The following is a 25,539-nucleotide window of genomic DNA, read 5'->3' on the forward strand; positions in this document are numbered from 1 at the left end:
ACTGTTGAATGTATTGACAAGGATTTATGGTATTCATTTCATTAAAATATACTTTAATTAACTATTATTTATTTATTTATTATTAGGAGAAATGTCTTAAATGATTGCATAATGCATTTAATGTTTAACGGGTTGTTTTTTCATCTAGAAATAGAGTGTGTTTACAAGCTGTTTAACTTATAAAATGTAATTAAAATAAGAAATGAATTAAAATAAAATGTTTTAATTAAAACTAGATCCCTAAAATTATCACCTGATGGAAACCCCTAAAAAGTTGTAGCTATATGAAGCGCCTGACAGAAACCTTTACGTTTTTATATATAACCTTTTCTTCTAAGAGTGTAGATGCATAAAGTCCCACTATGTATGAAATTTGCAACGCGTTTGTTAGCTATTGCGTGGATAAACGATGGAAATCCTCTGCATTTTGAACTGGAAAATCCGTCCTCCCCTTGAAATTCACTCCCTGAACAATAGATGCAAGTGCAACCAGCCGAAAGTGGCTTGCTGGTCTTTACTGGTCTCCCAGCCTAGTCAGACTGTTGGTTGACTTTAGAGCCAATAGCTTAAAATCATCTAAACCCTGGGTTGTCGTTTGAGTGATGTCCCAAATTCAAACACTCAATCGGCATCAAATATCAACTGAGCATTATTGCTTACTCTGGAGTGACATCATGTGGTCACTATCTAGTACTAAACTAGAAATACGGAAAAGACGCTTCCTTGTCAAGGACGTTCTTTGAATTTTGTGTTTCTCACTATGGTTTCTCGGCACACCTACATCCTGAAGTTCACTGAAATTATTCAGTAATTCAGTTCAATACATTTTCGAGATAAGTAAATAATAAAGGCTGACTAAAATAGAGCTTGATTCACCACGGGAGAAACAATTATATCCACAGTGTAATAAATTACATTTTTGTTTCGTTTTGTAATGGAAAGTACCCACGGGTGCTGACCTGAGATCAGTATTCGCGCTTTTGTCTCGCCTGTTGTGTCGGTTGTACGCGACTATTAAATCTGATTCCAGATCAACCGAAGTTTTAAAAACGCGCACGAGCTCATGATCCCATCGTTGCGCCGCGCGGTGCATTCTGGTAGTAGTTGAAAGATTCAAGATGGCGGCGAGCAGGAGACTACACAAGGTAGACGTCTCAACCTCATACTTTTTACATCGCATATAAAGAGTAACCACATACGACGATGCGATAGGGGTTTAAACATGAAGTTTAACTCGCCGAAAATGCGTTTCGCTGGCTCGTTGGGGCTTGATCGACGTTGGTACGAGCGGTTCTCTCACTCGATGACTCGGCTCGCTTCGCGTTTCCAAACATGAAGGAGGAAAAGCGCCGGTGGAGGCCGCGGGACTATAGAACAGGGTTTTGGGGTCGACTTTGAACAGACAATGGGCCAAAGTGCCGTTAGAGTAGGATTCAGTGTCTTAAAAAGTCCTTTCGTTTATTGACTGCAAGTAAATGACTGCAATATAATGTATAGGATTCTAATGCGACGAGTTCCGTTAGAATGGATGTGGTTGATTGAAACAAATCTGAATACGATAACTTTAAATTAAGCGGCTGTTATAAGAACTAATGGATCATTTTAACCGAATCTTAATGTTTTAAACCCACTGCAGTGACGTTAGAGATGACTCAAAGGCACATAACCAGCAACATCTGACAAATTTAAGCTGAAATCGACGCTCTTTTTCCGTTTAAAGCTTAAAATAGCACAAATAATTAGACTACTACTTAAATAAGACGTTTTAGTGTGTTTCAGGTGGTAAGCTGCAGTAACGCCCTTCATTTAAAACGAAACTGTAACCGACTTACACCAAGCTTTCGCTTTATGAACTTCCGTCTTGTCTAAATCACTTCATTCCCAACACGTGAAAAACCTGTATTTAACCACCTAGATGTTTCTGTCCCAATTTCTTTTCGAGGTCAAACTCTCTGAATTGTCGTATATTTGAGGTTTTAGGGTGTGTATGTACAGCTAGCAGACTTTTTTTTTTTTGTCACAATGATCATCTCAGCGAGTTTACTTCCTTATTAGATGAGAGAGTTTGTAAATGTCAGTCAGCTCTCAGTGGTAATGGTAGGAAATGGGTAATCTTCACAGGGCAGTAAAAACACAATCTTTCTATAGTACCTGTTTTGTCCAATACTGTATGGACTTGTGAGACTAGGGCTGCAACAACCAATTGATAATGAAAATAATCAATAACAAATTTGAAATCTATTAATCACTTCTGAGTGTTGTGAACAAAACACAGCAAGTCACGTCACTTTACAGGAGTGAATAACATTTCTATAGACCAAACAGAACTGAAATATAGCAGTGGACACAAGCTGAGCTGCTGTGGGGAAAACTGCTTGAACCAAGTTGTCTAAAACATGAGACTACTTTATATTATGGACTTAAAACAACATTGGACAGGATGTGGAAGAATTACGTTTGAAATATAATAAGTGTGTGTGTGTATACATATACATTATATATATATATATATATATACATATACATATACATACATGCATATATATATACACATACATGCATACACACATATATATATAATATAATGTGTGTGTGTGTATGTATATATATATATATTCACACACAGAAAAAAAATTCCTTTTTTTTAATCCGATTAGTCAGGAATAATTGACAGATTAATAGATTTTAAATGTAATAATTAGTTGAAGCCCTATGTGGAAGTGAATAGACATCTTCGAAAGCATATGTTGGAGCAATAGTTTTCAGATATAATGCTACATGGTACCTCAAACATTTAAGGTGTGGTTTGTTGTTGTATTAATGCACACTCACTTCGGGTCAGTTATTTACAGTAAGCTGCTGAGGAAGGGGTAATTTCTCCGACTCATTAGGTCAAGATCTGACTCAGGTTACACTTGGTGTCTTGACCATAATATAAGCTGTTGGCCAATGTTGTAAACTCAACTGTAATTACTCATTCATTTATTTGTGCTTAATTAATGGTGATTGTGCTATAAAGAAAGGTTGTTTTATCGTAAACTCATCCATCTCAGATTTTCTATATTTCTGTTAAAGTTGTAATAACCCACTAGTAGTATCTAACACATCCTTGTTTACAACCCTTGTTTTTATCAGGAGCTTGAAGAAATCCGCAAATCTGGAATGAAAAACTTCCGTAACATTCAAGTTGATGAATCAAACATATTGACATGGCAAGGCCTCATTGTTCCAGTAAGTTTACTAAATGCTCATATTTTGCATGAATTGTATTTACATGTTATTTGCCTATGCATAAAGTCAAGACAAGAAATTATAAGACAGCATTAGATATTTGCATGTAAAATGCTTTAGGCTATATATGCTAAAACAGATGCCCAAACCATGGTCTGTGGGCCAGAGATGGCTGACCTTTTATGACCTTTGATATATGAAAAGGGGGAGGAAACATGCCATTTAAGCATATCTTATTTTCTAATTTATCTCTTTTATTTTTGCATTGAGAATATAAGTGAATTAGATTTTTTTTTACATTTAAATTTGATAAAGATCATATCATCTTTTATAAAATCTTTTTATAAATGTAATTTTTTTTAAATAAAAATATAAAGCAACATGTACTTTTGGCCCACGGACGGCCCTCAATCAATGTAGATATTTGGCACTTTGTAGTGTAAAGCTTGGGCAGCACTTTTCTAGTACTGTTCTAGTTTCAGGATGTTCATTGTAGAACAGCTTTCAAATGCTGGACTGCTTTTAGACCTGGATGATATCCATGCTTTTCATAATGCAATCAGCCATATCTGATCTTATACTACACGCATTCAGCCTTCTGTCCTGTTGTCAACATCCATTTGTTTCTAATTATATAAAAAATATAGACTGAGCTGTGCTCACCTCATTTACCTTATTCTCCCACAGGACAATCCTCCATATGACAAAGGGGCGTTCAGGATCGAGATCATCTTCCCTGCAGAGTACCCATTCAAACCACCGAAGATCACGTTCAAAACGAAGATCTACCACCCCAACATTGACGAGAAGGGACAGGTCTGCCTGCCTGTTATTAGTGCAGAGAACTGGAAACCAGCCACCAAAACTGACCAAGGTGAGATGTGCTGCAATATTCCTGAAACCGCCACATGAGTCAGACTGCTAAAGCTCTCATGTACACTCTCGGTCTTGTCGTCATTTTATTATGTAGAAATCATGAACAAATAGAAGTCATTGTGATGTTGTTTGTATTCACATCTGTTTAGGCAACACCCTTAATTTCTTTTTTTCCAACTCATATTGACTACCCAAACATTACATAGATTAATCTCTTTTTTTTATTTGTCCTGGTTTGTTTTATGAAGATGAAGGCTATAGTTCTCTCAGACTAAATTATAGAGATTATTTATTAGTACTGTAAAAAAATTAGAATGTATATATTAATAGAAATAATCTTGATATACACTACCGTTCAAAAATGTTGGGTCAATAAGATATGTGTTTTTTTTTTTGAGAAATAATTACTTTTAATCAGCAAGGACTCATTAAATTGATCAAAAGTAGCAGTTACGACATTTATAATGTTATAAAAGATTTATATTTCAAATAAACGCTGTTCTTTTGAACTTTGTTCATCAGAACTTTGTTTCCACAAAAATATTAAACAGCACAATGTTTTCAACGTTGATGATAATAAGAAATGTTTCTTGAGCAGCAAATCAGCATATTAGAATGATTTCTGAAGGATCATGTGACACTGAAGACTGGAGTAATGATGCTGAAAATTCAGCTTTGCATCACAGTTAAATTACATTTTAAAATATTTTAAAATAGAAAACTGTTATTTTAAATAATGTAATAATTTTTCACAATATTACAGTTTTTACTGTATTTTCAAACAAATAAATGCAGCCTTGGTGAGAATAAGAGACTTCTTTCAAATACAATAAAAAAATCTTACAGACCCCAAACCTTTGAACGGTAGTGTGTATGATTGTATTGAATCTGCTAGTCTTGCAGTTGTTAGTTTTTGCAGCTTTGTAGATGATCACAAATTTCTCCAGGAACAGATGCGTTCAAACAATCTTTCAACGTGATCGTTTTACTGCATTCTTGTAATGTCACGCATTTCTTCAGAAAACTTCTTCAGATTACTCTCACCAAGTTGAGATCATGCAGTACTAAATTCCTAGTTTATAAAGTTGTTTTGGGGGTTTTATGGGATTTTACTCAGAGTTTTGTATTGTGGGAGTATTGATTACATTAAAAGTACACTGTAAAACCAGAGAAGTTGGCAGAACACAAAAATAATTTAATAAGGTAATAAGTTACATACATTTTTAAGTTAAGAAATTCAAAGTTTAAGCAAGCAGAGCTGGCCCATTTTTACTTTGTACTCATACATTTTAATTGCTCTTAATTAAAAATGTTTGAGTAAGCTAATTCATACATTTAACTAAAATTATCATGTAATCTAAACTTGGCTAGATTTAAGTAGCTAATTCAGTAAATGCTAACTTTCTAATTGGAAACACAATTCTGTAATAGCATTAGCATAGCAATTGCTGAAGAAGTACGGCAATATAGCACATTTAACATATACCTGTTCTCAAACCAAGCTCATGCTTCACTCGTCACCATAATGGTATCCCTCAAAAAATCCAACATTAAACATTACTAAATCCCCCCACTTTACATTAATCTTGCTAGAAAAACAAACATAAAACACTTAATTTTAGCATTTACTCTCCCTTTCGAGTGTCGTCATCATGGCAAAGCATGCTGGGAAATAGAAATCCCAGCCCAGTTTCAGTTAAATTTAAGTTTGTCTAAATCAAGAGAAACAAGTTCATAAAACTCAAAACAATTCAGATTACGTAATGTCTTTTTTTTTTTTGTGAACTCAAAGAAAAATGAAGTTCTAAATACTCATAAAAGTTACCTTGATTGAACTAATTTGTTTAATTTAAGTTTACCCTACTCAAACCAGTTAATTATTTTGAGCATTAGGGTTTACAGTTTTGTATAGTACATTCTTATGAATAATGGGGTTCTTATTTCCTGCCTAACCAGCATTCTTTCCCCTTCTTTTACAGTAATTCAGTCGCTCATTGCCCTGGTGAACGACCCACAGCCAGAACACCCTCTGAGGGCCGACCTAGCAGAAGAATACTCAAAAGACCGTAAAAAATTCTTTAAGAATGCAGAAGAGTTTACAAAGAAACACGGCGAAAAGCGGCCAGTGGACTAACAATACCAGACAAGTGTGTAGCCCCATACCCCCCCCCCCTACTCCTCTGATCCTCTTCCCCTCGCTCTACTACCTTCCTCCCAACACCCAATTGCCATCCTCTATCCCTCCCTCCCGCTTTCCCTCCTTCTCCTCTCCTTTCCACGTGTCACTCTAGTCGAGCTGGAGAAGTACTGCGCAGCCGCAGCCTCCGTCTTGAAGCAGGACACCGTGAGGACATCCGAGTTTCTGAGTTTCTGGTGTTAGCTTGAGGCCCTTACTAACTTTTTACTATGTTGTTTATTTTTTTTCTTTCTGAAGTTTGAAAGCATCAAAATTTGTTAGAGGATAACTTAAGAGAAAGAAGTTGGAAATTGTACAGGGCGTTTCAGTTGTGAATGCTGTTTGACCCTTTTGTAATGAGAAAATGAATCATTGCATTATTACACAACTTTCAGAAATTACTTTTGGAAGTGACAGTTCATTTAAAACCAGATGGATTGTAATTTATCATGTATATTATTATTATTATTATTATGTTGTTCCCTCTTCTTACATGTGTGTTCTTTGATTTCCACAATACCGAACAAAACAAAACGGAGGCATTGAGGAGGAATGGAGGTTAGCCAGCTGGAGGGTTTCAGCGAGGGCAAGCGATTATTTCATATAACCCTATTATTTTCACTGCACTTGTTGGGTTGCACGGTATGTCTGAGGAACAGGCTACTTTCAGCCCCTTACCAAGCCTCGAATCGGCAAAACCACTGTAGAGTCAGAAACAAAGGCTGATGTTGCTATGAAATAACTTTTGTTTCACAAATGAAAAAGGAAGGATGAAAACAATGCTCTTTGTGTGAGTGAACGTAATTTTCCATGATGATGATCACTCATTTTAAACATCTCTCTTTTAACGTGTCTCATAGGAGATTCTTGTATATTATTGATTATTTGGGTTTAAACAGGGAAATGGCCGCTAGATTTACAGAGATGTACGCTACTGAAGAATATTATTCTTATTTTCTCCCAACACAGAATAAACGCAGTAGTTGACCGTGAGTTTTCTAGAACATTCTCTTTAAAGTATATTATTCAATCTGTCAAGAATTTACTTGAGACTGACTTAAGAGTTTAACTTTGGTTTCGACGCCACGCTTTATAATGCAAAATCGACGAGGTTCATTGTGCTTTCTTTCGTTCAAGATATTTAAGTCATAATTGCTTATGCATTTGGGTGAAATCTCTTGCAGTATGCCTCAAATAAGCCCCTTGCTCTCTTCACGGTGTCATTTTCTTCTTCTTAAAGGCTTATTTTTGTGCAGACTTTAAAAACACTCCCTTTTGTGTACCGAAATAAAAGAGGAAGACCAAGCACAGGAACCTATTATACTCAAACACTGGCTAAATTCACTTTTTTTTTTTTTTTTTTTTTTTGCTTCTACAGATTGGTTCATTTTAATAGGAAATCCCTGACCAATCAAAATATTTTTCTGGGATGCCCCAGTTTAAAAAGTCAAAATCAAATTCTAAAAGAGTTCAGCGATTGTTTAACCTGAATATATTAGCATTAGTAAACTATATATTTATGAAGACTACTACTTAAAGTCCGAACTGTTGCTTCAATTACAGCTTACATCTGAAATGCCATTAATGGCCTGAATTTAATATACACAGGTTATAAACATGTTAACCCTTATATGTGGCAAAAGGATGAACTCACCAAATAAAGGCTATTTTGACCTAGTTTTGAATGAGTTTCAATAGGATGGATGATTAGTGTACAAATACATACACATATTGCACATGCACAAATACATTTCTATGGTGCCATTGGCTGGTCTAAAGTTCTGGTGTTAATCAGTAATGCATAAAAGATAAAGTGCCAAATTTATGTGCTTGTACAATACGGTTTTTACTCTCGATGCTAAAGCATAATACTTGTTCCAAAGCCTTTTTTCCAAGTTTCACAAAGAAATCCAGAGTAAATGGTACTGTGCTTTTAATTCAAGTTAATAAAAATATCAAATACATTCATTAAAAACATTGTACCTGAAAAATACCATTGAATTTTTAAATATAAAGTAATCGCTACATGTTATGTAGAGTTAAAATCTTAATATAGTTACAGTCTCTAATACAGATTGCTATTGGATTTGACAATTCTCTGCAATATTTGAGAGAAATTTCAGCTCAAATGAGGCAAAAGTTTTCAAATCAAATCCAACTAAAATGGCACCTTCCTATTATAAGAACTGGCCTGGAGCAGCTCTCCATCTTAAAGTGAATGGCTGCTTTAAAAACAAAAAACTTAAAATACAATTTAAAAAAGGTCAATCTAAAACAGTAACTTGGGTTTTTGTTGAAAAATTGTTTTGGCTGTACTTTAACAGGTAGTCGTTTCAAATAGTATAGTATGGGCTTTGGAAGCAGCACAATGAAACTGAATGCTGATTTTCTGCCTTTTCCCAAACCAAGCATTCATACAGTATTATAAATAATTGATCTTTTGAGGTATGGGTCAAGATCTTATCTCCTAACAGCAGACATACATTTGGTTTGAAATGCCCCAAATACTCTGCTTTAAGTGTTTAAAAGTCTTTAAAGGCACAGAGGTGGATCCCCTGTTGCCTGTAGTAGTGAAGCACCAAAGGGTCCCTCAGAGTATTCAGCTCGTGCAGTCGGTCTGCACACTGTGAGAAGTCATCTGGTCCTTCTCCACATCCACCCTGGTGAGGTTGACTTGGATATCCTGGATGCACCATAAGCTCTGCTGTAACTGGTCGATAGGAGTCGGTCGCGGCGTCATTGGTCTGCGTCAGTATTAATGGGGAGGTCACAGCGTCATCCAGTGAAGCTTCCAGCGCGAAGCCCAAAGCGCGTTTCAGGTTGGGCAAAGACATGTTCTTACCCATGGTGCTTAGGCCCAGGTATACGTCAGGCCACCTGAGGAGTCATACAAAAACAGTATTTAGTTGATTAGATTTCATGCATTTTGTGTTTATACTGTGCCTGCTTATATGAAGGACAAAATTGACTATTTATAGACTATTCAATGTTCATGTGTTTTGAAAAAGGTGATGAACTCACGACAAGAAGGTAACGACACAAGGATATTGAAGACAAAAAAAACATCTGTGAAATCTTGGAAAGCAGATGCTGATCCTTTAAAATGATGCCTCACGAACCTAATTCCATGGCGATGAAAGACCTCGATGGATTCAAGGGCATCTTTTTCAACCTGTGCGTTGAAGTCCCGCAGGTGTGATGGGAGGAAGGTGCAGAATTTAAGATCAGGTTCTATGGGGACCCGTGTGTAGGTGATCCCAAAATCAGAGAGAACTTGGGCGAACACCTCTCGCACCTCTGAAAACAATGGGAAAAAGTTCAAGATGAAAAGAAGACAATGTAAGAAGGAAATGTAATACTTGTGTTCAGCAAGGGAACATTAAACAGATTAAAAGTGACAGTAAAAGCATTTAAAACGGTTTACAATTATTTTTTATTTTTTTACATTAATATTAATAAGAAATGTTTCTTGAGCAGCAAATCAGCATATTAGAATGATTTCTGAAGGATCATGCGAGACTGGAGTAATGATGCTAAAAATTCAGCTTAGTATTTGTGATCAAATAAATGCATTCTTGTTGAGCATAAGTGACATTAAAAACCATTACCAACTCCAAACTTTTGAACGGTACACGTATAAAAAATAAAGTGTTTGTTTTTTTGCAGCGATGCCATTAAAGAAACCATTTCTGGTTCCCCAAAGAACTTTTCAGTGAACAGTTCTTGAAAGAATAATTTTTTTCTTAGCGTAAAGAACATTTGATTAATTTAAAGAATATTTTTCTAGGTTCCATGGATGCTAAAGGTTCTTTATGGAACCATCGATGAAAATAAAGAATGTTTATGTTTAAGAGTATAGTGTAGTTAAAATAAAACAGTGACACACAGGCAGACTGATTGGCAGCCATTATAAGGTATCAATAGTTATATTTAAATTCAAGGCATTGATGTTTGCCTATAGAACAACCATTGGCTCTGCACCCCATACCTAAACTCACTACTTCAGACCTATATGCACTCTAGAAGCTTGCGTTCTGCAAAGAGGCACAAAATGGCTTTCACAGACCTTTACCTGGACTGTTCCTGCTGAGCTGCTGAGTCTTTAAAGGGATAGTTCACATTGAAATTAAATTTTGGTATGTTTTAGCTTACCTCAAGGGCATCCAAGATGTAGGTGTCTTTTTTTCCGCAGTAGTTTCAATTTTGATATTTTTAGGTCAAACCGTTCTTGTCTGTCAGTCATATAATGCAGGTCTATGGTCACTGTCTCAAAGAGCATGCACAGAGTCCAAATTAAAACAATTCCCCATCGTCCAAATTAAACAATTCCCCATCGTAAGTACACATTGATGGCCCAAGACACGAAACGAGCGGTTTGTGTGAGAAAACGAACAGTATTTATATCGTTGTTACCTCTTGTACACAGCCACGTCCAAGTGATCTGAGAGCGCGGGCGGGTATAGCAATATACACTAGATGTTGCATTGGCTACGGTTTCGTTCCAATGAACTGCAGTAGCCAAGGCGACTTCTAGTGTATATATCGTTTTCTCACACAAACTGCTCGTTTCGTGTCTTAGGCCATCAATGTGTACTTACGATGGGGAATTGTTTAATTTGGACGATGGGGAATTGTTTTAATTTGGACTCTGTGCATGCTCTTTGAGACAGTGACCATCGACCTGCATTATATGACTGACAGACAAGAACGGTTTGACCTAAAAATATCAAAATTGAAACTACTGCGGAAAAAAAGACACCTACATCTTGGATGCCCTTGAGGTAAGCTAAAACATACCAAAATTAAATTTCAAAGTGAACTATCCCTTTAACCACTTTCAAGAACTAGGTGGATTTCTTTTATTGCTATCCTCATTTGTAAGTCGCTTTGGATAAAAGCGTCTGGTAAATGATTATATGTAAATGTAAGGTGAAAAGGGTTGTTCAAACTGTTACCTGGCAGCACGTGCACATGCTGATGGCCATCCATATGGTAGGGCATGTGGCCAACCAGTTCACAAAAACGATTTACCTGGGCTCTGAGCTCCACCTCCACCTTATAAACAGACAAAACAACACGGGATGAAAGAATCAGACAAATGTGTTTTAAATGGTAATTCTGTGCTTGGCTCTGAAGTCTGAAACTTTGAAATGGTTTCATACCGTATTTGTATGAAAGGTTGGTTGCACTTCATTTTAGAGTACGTGCACTTTCAGTGTACTAACAGAGTACTTACCCACAAAAGTAGTGAGTAGTGTAAGGTAACTTCATGGGTTAATTTAAGGTTTAGGGGTAGGTCCAGTGTTAGTACCTAGTTAGTGTCATTACTACAAAAAATACATGGTATGTTTATGCGACTGTAAAATAAAGTGCAAACAAAAGGTTAATTTGTAACAAAAAACATACTACAAAAACTTCCTCCACAGCCCAACAACATCTACTGAAACTAAGCTTTATTAATAAAGCTGTTTGATCAAAAAAAGGGTCAGAGAGAAGGTGGAAATGGTCAATGATGTAACAGTATAATACTGTTTTAGGCGCAAACCCTCTTGACTAACATTCGTGAACTTAAAAAAAATTGATGAAATAATGTATATGAAATAATTTTTTTTTTTCTGTATTAGTATTTATTATTCTTTCTTTTTAATGTACCGCCAATTAAGATTTACATAGTGGAAGATATTTTGCATACCTGCTGCTTTAAACTAGTACGTAATGTGAACACCTCTTATGATCAAGATAATGAAGTTCTTTAATGCTCTACTTTGAGCAACCTTTGACACTTCCATACAGCAGCAGCCTTTGCTATGTTTCACAAGCCTCTCAATAGAAGGTCTTCGCTTGACCTCAAAAAAGAGCCCCGACCCCTGCCATCATGATGTGGCACACACACCAGGGTCAGACATTATTGGGCTTGGGGCAAAAATGGCACTAAAATAAATAAAAAAAGCCCCCAAAATGCAATATGTGCCAATAAATGTCCATTTAGTAATATTCTTGTTTTTCTTGTTTTTAATAGGCCTTTAATGGATATTAAACAATACCACACGGGCAAAAGTGCCGTTTTCCCGAATATCAGCACGATTGCAAATGTTATAATGATCCAACAGAATATTGTCTGTTTTTGGTCTATTTCAGCAATAACAATAGTTCCAAACAAATCCAATTGTGCGTCTCTGACGGTTTTAGTTTCATATTTAAAAGGATCATATCAGTTTTCCCATAATTTCTCTTCACTATACCTCTGGTGTTGTTCGGTCATTTTAGAAAGAATAAATTTTTTGTGGAAATGAAAAAAAAAATCGCTATTTCATCGGAATTGTACGAAACTCTGTGATATTTGTGGCAGTCGCTATGTGACCTCAAAAAACAATTGTGAACTTGATTCGAAAAAGCTAAATGGCAGTAAAAAAAAAATAGTCACACTTTTGTTGTTCGCAGATTTTTGACCGCCATAATAAATAAATGGGAAATATTAAACAAAAATACAGAGAATTTACACGATGTAGAAAAAAAGTGCACGGGGTGAAACTCTCAAATATCAAGAGTGCAAAATAGACATTCCATTATTATTGAACAAAAATACTGTACATTACACTGATTTTACTGAAAATTACATTTCAGGTGGTCGGTCCTTTTGCAACAACACAAGTGTGACTCCCAAATTACCAATACCAGAGGGTTTAGCTATATCTCGCACCTGTGGCTGATGAAGTCACACCTGCGGTCCATCATCCTGCAAGAAAGACTGTACGCACTTGCTGTCATTCCAACACGACATTATGAGATTGTTGGATGAGGATAAAGAATAAGGATAAACTTGTCTGGAGCTTTTGGAGCGCTCCGTCCGTCATCGGAAAGCCAAGGTCTATTTATATTCATATTGTATTAATACTAATTCCTATTACAACCAATATCTAATCCCTCTTCTGTAATTTTCATTGCTTTCAATGCCAGATTGTTTTTGTTTTCGGTCGAGATTCTGGTTATAGAGATAGAATTTGTTTATAAATAGAATATTAAGTGTGAAATATGAGATAACATTATAACAGAGATAATAAAGCAATTGCAGTCGCACTGTTTTTCTCAATGGGGGGGCGGGCCTTCAACAAAGGCCGCCTCTGCTGCTATATAACATGAATACTATTCACTGTGATGTAAACAGTGTCACATAGACGCCCAGCTTTATGGTTTAAATTTACTCCCATTTGCTTTTCAGTTGGACTTTATGGGTGCGTGTTCCTGTATACCTCTGACATCTTGAGCTGACCACTCTGCAGAACTTCCCTGAATCCCATCTTCCCATGGAAGAACCCATCCTTGTTGAGGATTGTTGAGCCCTTCAGTTCCTGAGACACTGGAAGACCCTCTGAGAGATTTGCATGGAGTCCGATGGGGATGTGATACCTGTGCGTCAGAAGCAGTGTTATTTTAGATACTATTATTGATTTTAATAATATTTTGAATGATTTTTTTATGTTTCATTTTAATTATAGTTTTAGTAATTTTATTGTGTGTTTTTGTTATTTTTATGAAGTTTTTTTTATTTTTTTATTACTGGTTCAAAGACATTAATTTTTATCTCTATACATCTACCATGTCCGTGTTTTTAAGATTAAGTAGGCCTAATCTTATCTTTGGCAACAGGTTTAACAGGCTCACATGTCATAAGGGAGTGTCATAATACTCAGACTAGGATATCATATTTTCATAGTAGTTTAGAAATCAGCTGCTGTACCTTTTGGCCAGCTCTGCCGCGTGCTTCGCTGAGACTGCATTCACCAGAAGAGAGACATTGGAGATCGCACCAGCTCTGAAGCAATCCCACAATTCCTTGATTTCTTCTCTCGCAGTAGCCAAAATCATCTCCCGTCACCACCAGCTTCACCTTGGGTTGAGGCATCTTCTCCTCGCCTTGCTGATGAAAAAGAAAAACACTAAGGAAGATCCACCAATATTGCTTTTATTGAAATTACTTTTTTTTTTTTTTTTACAATTAAAAGTAAAAAATTGTATATCATTATGCCAAAAAAAATTTTTTGGCATAATAATAATAACTAATGGATCTTTAGACTTTACTACAGAATTAAATTATTCTATAAATAATAATAATTGTTGCTACTTGTGGAGTTATATGAAATTGTTTTGCCTGATCTAAAAGGCCACACATTTATTTTCATATGTGTTTTAGGCTATGTCTAATTGTAAAGATATTCATGCTTGAAAATAAATTGCTGATTAATAATAACTAATGTATAATTAGACTAAATTTTATAAATATTATTAATTAACGTGATATTAAAGTCTGATCTAAGATCACACAATTTATTTATTAAAATGTTGAGAAATTAGGCAATCGATGCATTAAATAAGTTACTCTACCAGTTGTTTTGTGTTACTCTTTAGAGACTCATCAAACGGTGAGGATTAAATGTAAATATATATCTATAAATATCTATAAAACCGATTATCGATCTCTAAAATAAAAAAATTAAAACCGAACACAGACAGAAAAGTCTTGTGTGAATGAATCATCGTGAGACTGAAGCACAAGTCACTCACACAACAGGAAACAAAATGACACACGTCATTCCAACATCATCATATGTTTAAACGCGAGTCTCGGTTGCGGGGAAAGCTGCTTATCACAACCTGGAAATCACCGGCGAATAAGACAGATCTAGAAGTCTGCCTCCTTATCACTTCATCTGTGTTAACTCGAACAGCTGCCACTGCCTAACGTTACCCATGACCACATTTCAGGTATATAATCGCATCTACAGATCTACACAGCCCAATGACATAACGTTACTCGGTTTAAATCTATTAGTAGCCGGGATCCAAAGAAACAAACAGATGTCTTATAATTTCAATGGGACGAATTCTGTCTGTTTTGTAATATAAACGCCTAGCTAGCAGTCATAATGTAGTAATCGCTTACCCATTTTATTGCGAGGTTTTTGCCATTGGTCCCTTTTTACACTGTATATAATCCTACACACAGCGCGAGCGACTGACCGACTGAAGACATTAATGCAATTTCCTTTTCCGGAGTTGCAGCGCCCTCTACAGGATGACAATAAAACAACGCCACATGTACAAATAGGCCCATGTAGTTTCCAAATCCTGGTGGATGTAGAATATGGATATAGATTAGGGTGACCAGACGTCCCGAAAAATTCGGACAGTCCCGAAATCTAAACTGTTGTCCCGAATCCCGAATCTGGCCCTAATTGTCCCGAAAATTATACTAAAGCAAAATCTTGAGTAGCCTAGTTATTGTCTTATAAACATTAAAAACTGTCTGCGGAGGTTGAGGCCGGCGACACACTGGCTGCGTGGCGTGTCCGTTTTTATTTCGGCTCCCAACAGGTTAGAGCTTGCACACTGCCTGCGTGACACGCGCGTCTCAGGCGCGCCTCGAGCCGCGCGGAAAACGCGTGCATGCTAGAAACAGAACCGACGCCTATTTTTCACGCGACACGCAAGCCGGAAGCGTTTCCAGACAAAATAGAATAGGAAAAGATGTTTGAATGTCATTTTGACATGAAAACATATTAATAAATGACATTTTGATGTTTGAAAGTTTAAGTTTTTACATAAATGCAGATATAAATGTAATTAAAAAAATATATATATGATCGATTTTCAAATAATGCACCTGTCAATACAGAACGAAATATTCTGTAGCCTATTTTGCCTATTAGAGCGCAAGTTGCTGCAGCCGCGAGGACAGTGCTGCACACGTAAAGGAGTGATTGATTGTGATTGATTGTTCGCGGCACTGCAAAACGTCGTTTAAGCTTATTAGCGTTAGGCTATACTGAAAGGTCTGATTTATGCACTGTTTCTTACAACAGTCATTGTTTTTTTTTCTTTTCACAATGACATTTGAGTTCATGATTTTAATGTTGTTGTTTTTTGTGGCAGACTAAAGAATAATGACAGACTGTTGATCTTTGAATAAAAATATGTTTGGTTCAGGTTTGAAATTAATTATCTTTTATTATAGGCTATGCAGTCTGATATCATAGAAGCCCCCCATCCCGTCACCCCAGACCCAGAGCAACCCCCCCCCCCCCCCCCCCCCCCCCCGTCCCGAATTTCAGCCAATCTCATCTGGTCACCCTAATATAGATATATAAAGCATATATGATGAAGTTTTTGATTAAGTTTTTTTAAAAACTTTTAGCCTATGTGTTAAAGTCAAGAATCAATTTAGAACCCCATTGAAACTTTTTTCTACGAGTATTTTTTATACTGCGAGAGATCGAGAGATGCCTATCCTTTTGAAGTTGAATCTTAAAATTTCACATACACAAAGTATGTCTTATTTGAACATATTTTACACCACACCTTAATATTCAAATGCATTCACCTTGTATTAGGAAGAATAGAGACTAAATAAAAATATGTGGTATTTTGAGAATTAACAAAGAGGTAAACTTATTGTTTAAGTTTTTATTTAGATATTAATTTTTAAATGATCATCTCAAACATCATGGCATACTCACCAGAGCCAGGATTCTGCTGCTCTCAATGTTATGAATGTGAAACTGAAGGATTTCTTTGTACACAGACTTGAGGCAGCAGGTGTGTGATTTTGCCTACGTGTCTATGGAGGCTCATGAATGTTTTCCCAAGACACTTAACCTACTTTAGAATTATGGAAAACATTACAAGAGAATGGGAGAGAGAGAGAGAGTATCATGTTTATGATCTTTTGTTCTTCAGCCACCTGACATAACAGCATAACAATAACATGCAATCCCTTAAATTATGTGTTAGAATAACCTGGGCCGACGCTGGTTATAGTGGTGGAATAGTAGTGAAATATAGTACTGGAACACACACCACTTTGTGGAAATTGATTCTTTAATAAGCTGTAGTGGAGACCGGGGCTAGTTGTCATATAGTTGTCACAAGCGCTATATCTTAGTATCTCTAATGTTTTGAGGCTAAAGTCTAATTGCATAAATGCTGGTTTTGTATAGTAGTGCTAATACATTTACATTTACAGATTTTGTGCCTCTTTGAAATGGCACCACAAGACGTCGTTCGCTTGCAACTTTTAATAGTTGGTTTCAAACCACTAGTTCAAAAATAGTCTTAAATTAGGACTACACTTTACTGTCTTGGCTAAGCAAAGGGAAATACAATAAAAACATTTGGATACATTAAGTTAAGGTTAAACTATGAGGTACATTTAACCAAATAGTTGAACTGTGCAGGTTGTCACATTGATATCAGTTGTCACACACTGAAAAAAATCAAATAAAACAATAGAAACTATTTTCACTTTAAAATTGCTAGTAAATTTCACAATTGATTACAAAGAAATTGCAAGTAACACATTGAATTAAAAGTGAAATTTGAACGACTGAAAGAAAACACTTTCAAGAAAATCTGTTTTTGAAAAGAAAAAAAAATGCTGTGCATGTTGGACTTTTATACAATTCATATTGTTTACAATTAGCCAGTAAGCTAATACTATACTATACTATACTATATAGTATACTATATATATACAGGGTTGGGGAGTAACGGAATACATGTAACGGCGTTATGTAATCAGGATACAAAAATCCAGTAACTGTAATCCGTTACAGTTACGTCAAAAAACATAGTAATCAGATTATAGTTACATTTTGAAAAAAGGGGGAATACTTTCAGGATTACAATGGTTTCATTTAAAACTAAATAAATAAGTATTTTGGCATAATAACACTATATTAAGCGCTGCTTGATTATACAGTAGTTCCTGGTTCTGTTGCCAGTAATGACTCACGTGTGCCACGCGCTGGTGCATGCGCAAATAACAGCTTTCTACAGTCTCCTCAGACGCAGATTGAATCACTGCTGCTAGTAGAAACGATGCTGCCTGCGGGTAAAATCGCTTATAATTCATGGAAATTCCGCTGCTATTTTGTAGAAATTAGGAGAGTAGCTTTTTTAGTACCCAAAATGTCCTTTCTTATCTTTTCTCACGTAACGGGATGTTCGCTGTCTAGGTAAAGTAGGGGAACTCCCACTGCCAACGCCCCACGTCCAGTCAGGCAAATTAAGAAAGATCACGGCTTTAGTCAACATGTAGGCCTATTTTAAAATAAACTAATATGTAGATTGTGTAAAAATGTTAAATGTTGTGTTTTTATTTTTTAGTTAAAAATTAGTTAAAAATATAACAAAATAATCTGTAATACCATACATTAGCCACTAGATGTCTGTATAGCCCTTTACATAAATATATATTCAGGCATGTGTGTATATTTTGCAAATATTGTACACTGGACCAAATTCTTAATAAATAAATGTAAAAAATGTTTTTTAATAATATTTCTTCTTGCTTGACTTTATTTATATACGTGACCTTGAAGTAATCCCAAAGTAATCAGTTACATTACTTTCATATTATAGTACTTGGATTACATCACTGAATACTTTTTTTATGATTATGATTATTGTTTACTGTTATTATAGTTTTATTTATTTTTTCATTTTATTCATTTTTGTCAAAATATGTGTAGGCTACATAAATTGACAAAAATGAATCAAATGAAAAAATAAATAAAACTATAATAACAGTAAACAATAATAATAGCAACAACAACAATAATAAACTAATATTTAACAACTTACATTTTAGCAGTTCTTAAAAGAATAATGTTTGTATCTAAGTGATTATGGATATGATTCCGTTAACACAACTTTCAATAATAACATAACAATTATATCCATAAATACCCATGGATATATATTCAAATAGACTTCATGAATAAAAGTGTCGTGATATTTCTAACTATTTAAATGTGAACTAATTGTTTTTTTTAATCAAGGCCATGAGAACAAGATGTATTACATATGAACTAATGGCCTACTTTATAATGTAAGGTCACGTCACATCATCCTCGACCAATCACTGATTTCCGAGTGTGCGCGCGGATCACTTCCTTGTTTTCGGACTTGTCATGATGCGATTGGTTAGAAATCGTGTCAGCGTTTGAATGGGGCTCTCCTTTTCCATTTTTCTGTGATGTACATAGACACTAGCTGTAACAATGGGACCATTAAGAGTTCTATCTGTCTTTCTGGGTTTTATTTTAGTATGTTTCCTGTTTGCCCAGTGCGGGGCCAGTGATTTGGACTCCAGCTACGTGACGTGTGGATCCCTGATCAAACTGATGAACACACGGCACAGCGTCAGACTTCACTCTCATGATGTCAAATATGGATCAGGTATATCCACTCTGAGCATAAACTTTAACCATTTGGTTAACGTAGCCCTCAGAGGATGCTTATGTTGTAGCCGACCATTTAATATTCACTTTGAGCCTGTTATTCACTTATATTATTGTGCTTAGTGTAATACCAGCTGGTGCATGCATGCATTAGCCAGGAAGCTAATGATGATAAGTAATATTTCCCATCAGTGATCAGCAAAGTACTCTATCTGCCTTTCTGAAAGCATTTATAAACTCTTATTCTGTCTCTTATTCAATGGTTTTATTTGTGTTGGTTATGATATAATATGTTTATCTGAAGGATGCATGTAATCATGACGACAGGTGCACTACAATATCCTAAAACAAAAGTAACATGGTAATACCATTTTTGACATGAGCAATGGTAATACTATGGTATTCCTTCGAGTCACATGAGTTTCTTTGTTCGAAGTGGAATTAAATGCTTTAGAATTGTACTATATATATATATATATATATATATATATATATATATATATATATATATATATATATATAATAGTGAGTGATATTTCACTCAGTGGATCCAGATATTTTAGCCGTTCTTTAGGTAAAACTGTTTGTATAATTATCTATATGTGTCTCTACATAAATTGACCAATAGTGAATGTTCATAAAGAATAATAAAGAAAAATTATATACATTATTAATAATTATTATTATTATTTTGATGATTATCTAATAATATAAATAGTAATAATAATCCAGGACCCTCTTGCTAAAGAGATTTTAAATCTCAAGAGGTTTTTTTTTTAATCCTGATTAAGTAAAGATTGAATAAAAATAAATTTATATTTTACTCAGTGGATCCAAATAGCAGGAAAATGTTGTAAAATTGATTTTTGATATGATAAAGTTTATATAACTTCTAGCAGTATAATTATATCAATAATAACTAATTATAATGTGCAATTAAATGTAAATACATGAAAAAGCTGAAAAGGTTACTTCTCAGTGATATTTGATAACTATTTGTCAATATCATGTATTTATTTTTTAAATGTATTATAAAAAGCTACTGTTATATTCTCAGAGTACTATGTAAATACAGTGGTAAATGCATATGGGATGTATACATATATGCTCAAATGTACCAATTATTTTTTTACACGATACCCTGCAGGTAGTGGCCAGCAGTCAGTAACAGGCGTGGATTCGGCCGAGGATGCCAACAGCTACTGGCGTATCCGTGGGAAACCAGACCGCGTTTGTCAGCGCGGGGTGCCCATACGGTGCGGAGAGGCCATCCGAATTACACACATGAAGACTGGACGCAACCTCCACTCGCATCACTTCAGCTCCCCGCTGTCTAACCACCAGGTACACCCGCACAATACTCTCCTAACTTAACCTACATGTCCAGGTGGCTTGACTTGAATTATAACTGTAGTAGAGCATAACCCAGGTTATTACAAGGGGGGTTGTGTTTGCAGGAAGTGAGTGCGTTTGGCGAAAATGGAGAAGGAGATGATTTAGACGTATGGAGCGTTCAGTGCAGCGCAACATACTGGGAACGTGACGACGCGGTGCGATTTAAACACGTCGGCACTGAGGTTTTCCTCAGTGTTACAGGAGAGCAGTTTGGTCATCCAATCAGAGGCCAGCGTGAGGTCCATGGAATGCCATCACCCAATCAGAATAACTACTGGAAGGTGATGGAGGGGGTCTTTATTCAGCCCAGCAGTGATCCTGTGAACCATGATGAGCTCTGATGATGCACTCCACTCACACATGCTGTGAAACCTTCTCTATTTAAACTTTCAGTTTCTTCAAAGTTTTACTTTTATTGGTCAAACTCAATTGTGTGTCGCAATTTTTTTTGACAAAACTCACCTACAAAATGCACATCACAGACAAAAAAGACAAAAAGGTTTGTTTTACTAGATTTCTTATGATTGGAATTTGTCTTTTTGTATATAAGGGAATAAAATGACTTTACAAACCAGGATTTTGGGTCAAAAAAATTGTGTATTTTGTATTATTTATATTTAGGATGACATATTACTAATAGAACAAATTACATTAATAACTTGTACTATGAAATACTGTAGTAGTTTTGTGCACATGAAAGATATGAAATGGCTGTTTCTGTTTTGGTTTAAGTTTTCGATATAACTGTAACTCCCAGTAGTTGTTTCCCCCCCTCATACTGTATATGACCCGATATGTACATAATTTGGTGAAAGCGTAAATAAATTTTTGAAAAACGTTATTACATTTTTTATTTCAGTTAAAGCAACTAATATCATGTTTTGGTAACACTTTACAATAAGGGTCATTAGTTAACTACCTTAGTTAACATGAAATAAGAATGAACAATACTTCTTCAGCATTTATTCATCTTAGTTAATATTAATTTCATCATAACGTTATTAAAATCAAAAGTTGTATTTTTTTACTTTAATGCACTGTGAACTAACATGAACAAACAATGAACAGCTGGATTTGTATAAACTAACATTAACAAAGATTAATAAATACTGTAACAAATGTATTGCTCATTGTTAGTTAATACATTAATTAATGTTAACAAACAAAACATTATTGTAAAGTGTTACCCATGTTTTAAATATCCATATAAATTGTAAACAAGCAGATGCATCATTGTGATGCATGTTAATAATTTCTGAATCCTGTCAATCGTACAGTATTATAAATACTGTACACTATCTAGACTGTATTAAGGATTACTCTGAAATTACAATTGCAATTACGTTTCAAGGTGATGGCAAGAGTGTCATATTTCTGCTCATTTCGTTACTCTTCTATATGAAAGATGACACACAGCATCCAGATGGGGGCAGCATTGAGCTACAGTCCTGACACGCACTGCGTGTAGTTTGAGAAGAAGGGAATATCCCTATGAAACGAGGGACGGAAAGTGGGGACAACTGACTGACTAACCGATACATATTGGAATACTATAAGCGTCAAAAACTATTACCAAATTAAAAACTATGCTGTTTTGAAAGAAAAATGTGCTTAACGATAGTTAATTCTTACAATTTTGTATTAAACCATTCAAACAAATTACTAACAAGCCAGTCTGATGCTGGATCTATTATTTATATATTCATTGTTTATATTAATTAGTTTCAAGACTATTTCAGGTTGGTTTCAATGCCCACAAAAAAATTTCACCATAGTTTGCGCCAAAATGTTTTCATTAAAAATTTAAGATTTTAAAAGCTTCTAACGCTGCTTGAAGAAGATTTCATATTCATTTATCATGGTTTTACTGTAGAAGTATATTTATCGGGCATGCTACTGTAAATAGGTTGTATTTTCTAATAAGTTAAAAAAGATTTAGCCTTAGGCTAGCCTGTGCAAATAACCAAAGTTCTGCACGGCAATATTAGCTACAGACAAAAAAAACAACAAGAAATATTAAAAAACACAAACACCTTATTATTAGTAGGCTACAACATTAAATATGTATCAATAAATGTTTTCAGTAAAATGCACAATAGCCAAATAACTATCTAAGTTATCTTATATTTACAATTTTATAAGGTATTTCAACCATTATAACCTCTTGCCTGATTGATTCTTCCCTGAAGATTTTAGCGTTTGTATATTTTAATATTTTAATTATGATTTGCAAAGAAGGTTGTGTCATTTCACTTACCATTTCTCATCACTGCTGTCCACGTGAGGTGTGGCCACTGATCTCATAGATCTGTGGATATGACGTCCATTAACTTTTATATGCGTATTGCTTATTTATCCTAAATTTGAACTAATTATATCTTAAGCATTATCTAATTTAAAAATCAAAATAAATGTAAGAGTGGTCAAGCATCTTTGATGTTGATAGGTCTATTATTTTAATTTCAGTAGCCTGTAATGGCAATTTTAAGTTTCATTGCTTACATTTTCCTTGCGTTCCATCGCAAGAGTCATCATTTCTTCTTTTTAATCTCATTATTATGATTTACTAAAGCATATTTTTCCCCTCATATGACTGAAATGGGCTTCCATAGCAGGTTGAAGTCGAACCCTACTTTGTATTTTGTCTTCCCAGAAGATGGCGACATAATATAACACAGGGTTTGGGTCAGTCACCCTGTAACCGTCATGAACTCCATAATGTTAGCTTTATTGGTACTTAGCTAAACTGAGCTGAATCTGTATTGAAGATCCTTGTTTTTATTGTCTTCCTTTTATGCATGGCATGTCTATCTTTACTTTGCACTGAATGTGACTTCATTGTCCATTCTACATTAATTGCAGCTGTTTGTCGACATGTTACTTACTCAACATATCAAAAGAGAACCAGTATTACCCAGTGCTGTCATCATATCTGAGACACAATCTTGATGCAATGCCATATTGCACCAAAGGAGCCATGTTCCTCAAATGCATTATTTCTCAAGCTCTCTATTGCACTCATAATTAAATTAATAGCTGGATTGAGTATTATTAGCATGGATGGGGTAGCCATGAAAGCTCACAGCTCACAGGGTCAAGAGAAGACAAGCATTTAGCTTACAGCACAGAGGTGATCGAGGGCTGACCGTGCGAGTGACCAGGAAATTGAAGTGTCTGAGGTCGCAATATTACACTAAACCACTTCTGTGGGCAGAGAGACTGGATCTGAAATTTGCCTTTAGAAAGTCACCTTGAATGCAGAATTATCTTCATGGCAATTTTAGGAATACAGAAATGATAGTATAATTTGTCATATTAGCAGTCAATTAATGCAAATTCATTTTAGAAAGTGTTTATTACATTTCACACACGCATATTGGTCTATGAGGACGTTTCATAGGCGTAATGGTTTTTATACTGTACAAATCGTATATCCTATCACTAACCTGACCCCCAAACCTACCCTAAAACATTGTTTAGTATGTTTTTAAAGACTCAGGAAATGTCATAAACCACATTTACATAGTAATACCAGTGTAGTACCCATGTCATTATACAAATTGATGTTCTCACAAATCATATAAGCAAACACACACACGTTAGGTATTTGCTATCTTTGTGGGGACTCTTCGTAGACATAATGATTTTTATACCGTACAGACTATATCCTATCCCCTTCCACTAAACCTATACCCATCACAGAAAACGTTCTGCATTTTTACATTTTATGATTTATAAGCTGTTTTCCTCATAGGGAACAAAAAATGTCCCCACGGGTTTCGGATATTGGCAACTTTGTTGGGACTTTTTGTCCCCATATTAGTTTACCAAGCCATACACACACACACACACACACACACACACACACACACACACACACACACACTAATATAGTGGATAAAAAAAAAGATTTTGAATATTCAACATGCATTTGGAGATACAAGATCAGAATAAAACTGGGAATTAATAAACTGCAATCTTAAATATGATCAAGCAACTATAACACACACACACATAGGCTACATACATATACATATACATATGTGTATATACATATGTGTGTGTGTATATATATATATATATATATATATATATATATATATATATATATCATATACTGTATGTATATGTGACCCTGGACCACAAAACCAGTCACACGGGCATTGTATGGGTCAAAATTATCGATTTTTCTTTTATGCCAAAAATCATTAGGATATTAAGTAAAGATCATGTTCCATGAAGATATTTTGTACATTTACTACTGTAAATATATATAAATAAATGAGTGAATGCAGAAAAATCGCGAACATAAATGGAAAACTTTAAAGGCGATTTTCTCAATGTTTCGATTTTTTTGCACCGTCAGATTCCAGATTTTCAAATAGTTGTATCGTTTTGTTAAAAAAATTACCCTTGTGACTGGTTTTGTGGTCCAGGCAGGGTCACATATATCTACAAATCTTACAATACTCTACCAGGTAAAATACTGTTCAATGCAATTAAAAATGGATAGTCTGGCATCTCTAAAAATACAATAAAATATTATATGAATTGCTGCTATACACATAAAAAAAATAAAAATAAAATACATTTAATTTCAAACGCAGGCAATATACAATATAC

General features: G+C 35.1%; 3 protein-coding genes across 3 annotated transcripts; 2 read left to right on the forward strand and 1 right to left on the reverse strand.

The window, feature by feature from the left end:
* Window positions 1–1,001: 1,001 nt before the first annotated feature.
* Window positions 1,002–7,276, forward strand: ube2l3b (ubiquitin-conjugating enzyme E2L 3b). Its single transcript, XM_082170877.1, has 4 exons — window positions 1,002–1,145; window positions 3,136–3,231; window positions 3,919–4,105; window positions 6,087–7,276. Exons 1-4 carry the CDS (start codon window positions 1,119–1,121, stop codon window positions 6,239–6,241), a joined length of 465 nt encoding a protein of 154 aa, XP_082027003.1. The 5' UTR covers window positions 1,002–1,118; the 3' UTR covers window positions 6,242–7,276.
* A 923-nt stretch (window positions 7,277–8,199) lies between these two features.
* ydjc (YdjC chitooligosaccharide deacetylase homolog) lies at window positions 8,200–15,347 on the reverse strand. Its single transcript, XM_082170861.1, is given in 7 exon segments — window positions 8,200–9,160; window positions 9,403–9,580; window positions 11,239–11,338; window positions 13,534–13,690; window positions 14,022–14,107; window positions 14,109–14,201; window positions 15,225–15,347. Coding segments are annotated over 6 exon segments (954 nt in total). The 5' UTR covers window positions 14,187–14,201; window positions 15,225–15,347; the 3' UTR covers window positions 8,200–8,805.
* A 3,899-nt stretch (window positions 15,348–19,246) lies between these two features.
* sdf2l1 (stromal cell-derived factor 2-like 1) lies at window positions 19,247–21,757 on the forward strand. Its single transcript, XM_082171349.1, has 3 exons — window positions 19,247–19,519; window positions 20,669–20,865; window positions 20,979–21,757. Exons 1-3 carry the CDS (start codon window positions 19,342–19,344, stop codon window positions 21,255–21,257), a joined length of 654 nt encoding a protein of 217 aa, XP_082027475.1. The 5' UTR covers window positions 19,247–19,341; the 3' UTR covers window positions 21,258–21,757.
* Window positions 21,758–25,539: the final 3,782 nt, after the last annotated feature.

Source organism: Leuciscus leuciscus (genome assembly GCF_965113295.1).
Source record: "Leuciscus leuciscus genome assembly, chromosome: 5".
In the NCBI taxonomy this organism is placed as follows: Eukaryota; Metazoa; Chordata; class Actinopteri; order Cypriniformes; family Leuciscidae; genus Leuciscus; species Leuciscus leuciscus.

What these genes read in the sequence shown, in the direction of transcription:
- ube2l3b (XM_082170877.1), top strand. Translation starts at nt 1,119, where the DNA reads ATGGCGGCGAGCAGGAGACTACACAAG. An exon ending in CGAGCAGGAGACTACACAAG is followed by an intron (nt 1,146 to 3,135) that starts GTAGACGTCTCA and finishes TGTTTTTATCAG; the next exon opens with GAGCTTGAAGAAATCCGCAA. An exon ending in AGCCACCAAAACTGACCAAG is followed by an intron (nt 4,106 to 6,086) that starts GTGAGATGTGCT and finishes CTTCTTTTACAG; the next exon opens with TAATTCAGTCGCTCATTGCC.
- sdf2l1 (XM_082171349.1), top strand. Translation starts at nt 19,342, where the DNA reads ATGGGACCATTAAGAGTTCTATCTGTCTTTCTGGGTTTTATTTTAGTA. An exon ending in TGATGTCAAATATGGATCAG is followed by an intron (nt 19,520 to 20,668) that starts GTATATCCACTC and finishes GATACCCTGCAG; the next exon opens with GTAGTGGCCAGCAGTCAGTA. An exon ending in CCCCGCTGTCTAACCACCAG is followed by an intron (nt 20,866 to 20,978) that starts GTACACCCGCAC and finishes TTGTGTTTGCAG; the next exon opens with GAAGTGAGTGCGTTTGGCGA.